Source organism: Chrysochloris asiatica, unplaced genomic scaffold (genome assembly GCF_000296735.1).
Source record: "Chrysochloris asiatica unplaced genomic scaffold, ChrAsi1.0 scaffold00130, whole genome shotgun sequence".
NCBI classification, from domain to species: Eukaryota; Metazoa; Chordata; class Mammalia; order Afrosoricida; family Chrysochloridae; genus Chrysochloris; species Chrysochloris asiatica.
In genome coordinates this window covers 984,006-990,246 of record NW_006408648.1, presented here as the reverse complement: position 1 = coordinate 990,246, position 6,241 = coordinate 984,006, and the positions used below count along the sequence as shown (strand labels likewise).

The 6,241-nt window shown below is 38.6% G+C and overlaps 1 protein-coding gene across 1 annotated transcript in view; it reads right to left on the bottom strand.

Moving 5' to 3' along the window:
* FAM162A (family with sequence similarity 162, member A) overlaps window positions 1–3,181 on the bottom strand; it is an 18,107-nt gene extending 14,926 nt beyond the window's left edge. The window contains exons 1-2 of the mRNA XM_006869421.1: window positions 3,169–3,181; window positions 2,636–2,755 (exon numbers count right to left, since the gene is read on the bottom strand). Of these exons, the coding sequence (XP_006869483.1) occupies window positions 2,636–2,755; window positions 3,169–3,181 (133 nt within the window). The remainder of the gene's footprint in view (window positions 1–2,635; window positions 2,756–3,168) is intronic.
* Between the last annotated feature and the right edge of the window lie 3,060 nt (window positions 3,182–6,241).

The following is a 6,241-nucleotide window of genomic DNA, read 5'->3' as shown; positions in this document are numbered from 1 at the left end:
AAGGCATTCCTATTTCCAACCTTCTGAGGAAGTGCCATATTGCTTTCCAGAGTGGCTGGACCATTTAGCAATCTCACCAACAATGTAGGATGGTCCCAGTCTCTCCACATCCCTGCCAGCATTTATTGTCCTCTACTTTTTTGATCTTTGCTGCTATTGCTGGTGTGAGATGATATCTCATTGTTGTTTTGATTTGCATCTCTTTAATGGCTAGTGATCATGAACATTTCTTCATGTGTTCGTTGGCTGATGTGACACTGTAGGGTAAGCACTGGACTGCTAACTGTAAGGTCAGTGGCTTGAACCCATTAGAGTTGCTCCTTGGAAACCCTATACAGGGTGGCTATGTGTCAGAACTGACTCATCAGCACTAAACAACAACAGCAAATCAGATTAACATGAGCTCATAATGGAGTAGAGTCAATCCTAATCCTTTAAGACTGGTGTCCCCGTAGAGGAGGAAAAGATACACAGAGATAGAGGAAGGATATCTCATTTGATTCTGTAGCTCTAAGTCACAGATACCTGGAGCTACTAGAAGCTAGGAGAGAGACATGGAACAAGACACTGTTTCGTTCTGCTGTGCATAAGGACGCTATGGTTTGGTACCGACTTGATGGCACCTCACAACAACAATTGCTTACCATCCACAATATGTTCTGTGAAATACGACATAATGTGTTTTGGACATTGTGCACACACCATTAAAAGTGATGGAACCTTGGGCACCCTTCAGCCAAGCAGTAGATAGATATACAGGGGCAACAACACCAAAAGTGAGGTACGCAACCATTCGAGATCAAAACGGCAGCATTAATCCAAGGACAAAATTTAGAAGGGTTATGAGGAATGGAAATGAAAAACATAGAGAGGAAGTGTAATACATGATGTTACATTCACATGAAGTGAACTCATTTGCTCTCTCAAACTTTACTCAAGTCACAGTAAAAAGTTAAAACAAACAAACAAAAATTTTACGGAAGCCCACTCATTGCTGCTGCTGCTTCTGCCACCACTGCTGGAGCTGTTAGCAAAGGCTGGTTGTTGTTGTTGTTAAGTGCCGTCGAGTCGGTTCCGACCCATAGCAACCCTGTACAGGGTTTCCGAGGCTGTAAATCTTTACGGGAGCAGAATGCCTCATCTTTCTCCCGTGGAACAGCTGGTAGTTTCGAACTGTTCACAGCCCGATTCGTAACCACTACACTACCAGAGCTCCTTTGGCAAAGGCTGGAGGAACTGCTTAATGTGCCCTGTCCCCCTCTTGGGCAGTAGGAGCAGCTGAGGCTGCCAGCACACCACACAAAAACTCAAGAGTCCACACCCAGAGTCATGTCCTCTGCCTTCCCTACCTGGATCCCACCTGTGGTCCAGTGCTGCAAGAGACTGGCCTTGGGATCTTTACAGCCATTAGGGAAGTAATAAGCAAAAGGAATGGTACTTTCTCTTCTTATGAAAGAATAAAAACAAAACCTTATGGGACCACAGACGTATATGCAGTCAGATGTTTTCAAAATGAGTGTTAAGTGACACATTACCTGTATTTCTAATTTTCATACATAAACATAGGAGCATTTTTAAACTTAAAACTTTTTTTAATATATAGAATTTTCTTATAATAGATCCCCCAATGTGAAATACCAGGTCCAAAGCATGAACATTTCCAGTGTCTTGATAACTGTTCCTTGGATGGTTCCTCTCCATTCACCAAGAACTGCCTGATCCAAGTGTTCTTCTATGAAGCAGCAGTGGGTACACAGTACCTGCAACCCTACAACTATGAGGTCAGGAGTAAGGATGAAGGTAACTAGAGTCAAGGCAGCGCCCAGAGCTTCTGGTTGTTGTTGTTAAGTGCTGTTGAGTTGATTCCAACTCATAGTGACCCTGTATAGGGTTTCCGAAGAATGGCTGGTGGGTCTGAACTGCTGATCTTGCGGTTCAAACCAACCTTACGGTCCAGTGCTTATCCTTAGCCCTGGTTATATTTCATGTAATCATCAATACTTGATTTGGTTCATCTTTGCAACCCCTTAAGAGACAATTTCTACATGAAGGTCAGATTACTACAAAAGATGTGTTGTTAGGACATGTTTACTACAGGACAGTCTGACCTCTTATCCCATCTGAGTAATTTTATTTTCTTTACTAAAAGCATCTATAATGATGAATTATGATATTCAGAAATGCTTTTGAAGTCTGCCTTGTAGAAAAAAGAAGTCCTCCTGCAACAACCCCTTCTGCATGGCTAGTCCCCTACTAAAGTTCGTTAACATGTTGAATGACCATGTGGAGGTATATTAAAAAAGAAAAAATATTATTTCTAGACCACTGTTTACATTGGGACATCTATGTTACAGGGTCACTATGGGTCAGAAAGGGCTCAATAGCACTTAACAACAACATGTTCCTACAAAAAAACTCTAGTCCAACCCTTGAGGTAAGAGAGTGATGAAAATGACAAATGACGAAAATGAAGGAATCACTGCTACATAGGAGAGCATATGCAGTATATGTGAACCTGGGGATATGATGTAGAAGATCCATGACTACTTCTCGTTGGGGACTTTGGATTCCAGGATATTCTATTCTTTGGGAGTTGCCTCATCTGTTAAAAGGAAAAAAATCAATGAAAACTTACAGGATGGAGGTTTTGGACTTTCCTGTGGTTTGGTGCAAAATCCATTGATGATCTTCAAATTAGTGTTTCTGGTGAGCCTCAGAGTTGAAACATCTCTTTCACATAACCTAAAACAATTTCCTAGAAAAGATAGCGATGAGGTCAGGAATAAAGAAAGAAAGTATGGTGTTTCTTAAAAACGAGAAATGCTTGAAGGTATAAATTTAAATTAATAAAAATTATCTCATTTAAAATACATCATCATAGGGTATAAAAGGCTGTTGTTGTGGTTGTTAAATGCCATTTAATTTAGAATCACAGTGATCCTGCATATGGTTTCCAAGGAACAGCTGGTGAGTTTGAACCATGGACCTTGCAGTTCAAACCAACTTTGAGGTCGAGTGCTTATGCTATAGTACCACACCAAGACTCATCTACTATGTTTTGAGTCTGGTGTACTTCTGTAGGATAAAGCACTAGACTGCAAGGGTAAAGCACCAGAAAAGCAAAACATAGCATACAAATGTTACTAGCTTTGAATTTTATGTAAGTACTTCTCCGATGCATCTTGCTACACATTAATGGTTCTGGAAGTAACATTATATATTAATAGTAAAGACTAGCAACCTCCCAAAAGGGATAAACTAAGCTGCTAAATTGCCAATACTATTCAGGTAAACTCTGGGTAGTGGGTTACAATGGAAAGGAAGGGACTCTAGAAAGCCTTGCTTCTTCCAAGTCAAAATTCTCCAATTGGAAAGCTTAAATATAGTCATTGTTTTTGTTATTGCTGTGTGCCAGGTCATTTCCAAAGAGTGATTGGTGAGTTACAACTGTTGACCTTGCAGTTAGCAGTCCAGTGCTTCTCCTACAGTGCCACAAGACTCCAGATATAGTCATCAATTATGTATAATTTTAAAAAACTAAACATACACACAGAGCTAATAATTTTAATGTAAAAATTTTCACACATAAGAGAATAGCATTGCAAATCCCAAGTACTTGTTTCCCAGCTTCATGAACAATAAACAATAATACATGGACCGGATTGAACTATGCCCCTCCAAAAAGATTGCTGAAGTAAGAAACCCTGGCACCTGTGAAAGTGTCCTTGAAGATGTTAAGAGTTAACATGAGGTTGCCCTTGAGTTGATTTCAATTCATGGCAATCCAATGTGGGTCAGAATAGAACTATGTTCCATAAGTGCTGATGGTTTTGTTTTTAAATTTTTATTAGACTGAAAATACACATAACAAAATATATACCATTTAAACAATTTCTACACATACAATTCAGTAACACAACATTCTTTAGGTTGTATAATTATTTTCGCTATCCTTTTCCAAATCATTCCATTAATAGAAACTCAATGCCACTAAGCAAAATCTCCCTGTTTCCACCTCCCTCCTACCTGAGACCACTAATAACCTTTGGTTTCTACAAGGTTGGCGGTTCAAGCTCACCAGCTGCTCCTTGTCAATACTATACAGGGTTGCTATGGGTCAGAACCGACTTGACGGCACTTCACAACAACATAGACAACATATTGATGGATCCTGTTTTCTTATCCAGTCTTGTGACTGGTGCATTTAATCCATTCAAACTCAAGTGTAATTATTGGTTGAGTACGAATTGGCTGCTGTCAGTTTTGTTTGTATGTGAGGGGTGCTGCTGTTTTCTTTGTGCCAAATAATTTTCTACACTGAGCTCATTTTGTTTGTGGGTTTTTCTTTTTCATTTCTGTTGTGTGAATGTTTACTACAGCTTTCTGATTTTCCTATTTTTTATTCTGATGTGAATGTATATTAATTTTCTCTGAGGTTACGCTGTAATTTATTTTCCCCCTTTAAAACAGTCTTATCTTAAAATCTACTTGACTTCGCCATTTGAAAGTTCTGTATCTATACTGCTCCCTCTCTTTGCTTTGTAGTTGCTTATAAATTGATATTTCTGGTTCCCTATTTTCAGTCTTGTAGGCTTGTTTCACTTTAACTACTTCTATATCTGGATTGAGTTCTGGGTGTTGTTGTTATGTATTAATGTCTGCTGTTGTTGGTTCTCAGTCCAAAGAACACCCTGTAGGGTTTTCTGTGTGTGTGTGTGTGTGTGTAAAGTTGGTCTGGTTATTACAAATTCCTTTAATTTCTTTTTATCTGGAAATGTCCTAATTTCACTGTCATATTTGAGGGACAGCTTTGCTGGGTACATGAATGACTCTTTGTTGGCAACTTTTTTCTTTGAGTTTTGTATATGTCATCCCATTGCCTTCTTGCTTGTATGGTTTCTACTGAAAAATCAGAGCTTAGTCTTATTGGGTCTCCTTTGTAGGTAACTTTTTGTTTTTCCCAAGCTGCTCTCAGGATTTTTTGTCTTTAGGTTTGTAAAGTTTGATTATGTTATGTCTTAGTGATTTTCTTCTGGGATCTATTATGTTTGTGAATCATTCAATGTCTTGTATACTTATTTTATCTTTCATAATGTTAGAGAAGTTTTCTTCAAAAATTTCATTACCCCACCCCCCAAACCAAAAGTCTCACATTATTAGCCAACCTCTGTAACTGCAGATGCATAAAAATAAAAGAAGAAAACAGAAGTTTTGCAAAACATGTTCAATTGATTAAATCTTGGCAAAATTGAACTTGTTATGGTATAGTGCCAGGACCTGTGTATATTACGTGTTGTGTCATCATATGTATGACTCCTTAGAGAGACCCAGCTTGGGTCTTCTCCATTGTCTTCTCTTGCAGTTGTATCTGAGTTTATTATCAGTTTTCAATCGAATCCATTTGGGAATGGGACGATTCTGCTTTTGTTTCTTGGCCAGGAATCTCTAGATCCTGAAAGTCTTATGAGAAGACACAAGTGAAGATGGAACGTAGCAGCACTCACACGATGGCGAAGAAAGGAAGAGAAAACTCATTACTTTTTATTGTCTCTTCCTTTCATGGAATTCCAATCACTCATAAGTTATTCCTCTTCATGGGGTCCCACATAACTCTAGGCTTTCCTCAGATTTTTTTCATTCCTTTTTCTGATTGTTTCCAGCATAACAGTATTGAGAGATTTATCTTCAAGTTTATTTGGGCTTCCATTGCTTTGAATTTACTACTTTGCCTTTTCCATTTCTGAAATCTTAGTATTAATCTTCTGTATTAATAGTATTAATTTTCTAGTTGCAGGCTTTGTATTGTTTTAAGATTTGCGTTCTTCTAGTGTTTTCCTGAATTCTTAGGTTGCTTTTGTGTGTGTGTGTATGTGTTTGTTCTCCTTGCCTTCCTCTAACTTTCTGTCAATCCTTTGAAGGTACTTAAATACCACTGTTTTGAATTCTCTTTTAGTTAGCTCCACTATCTTTTCTTTCTGAGAAACATTTTCTGGCTCTGCATCTTGGTCATTTATTTGAGCCATTCTCTTTGTTTCTTCATATGAGCTAGAACTGTCTGTTTTCTTTGGGACATTGTAATGGTGTCATTGTTGTTGTTGTCAGGTGCCATCGAGTTAGAACCGACTCATAGCGACCCTATGCACAGCAGAACGAAACAATGTCCGATCCTGGGCCAACCTCACTACCACTGCCACACTTGAGTCCATCAATGATGATAAGAATGTTATTTATTGGTCCAGTG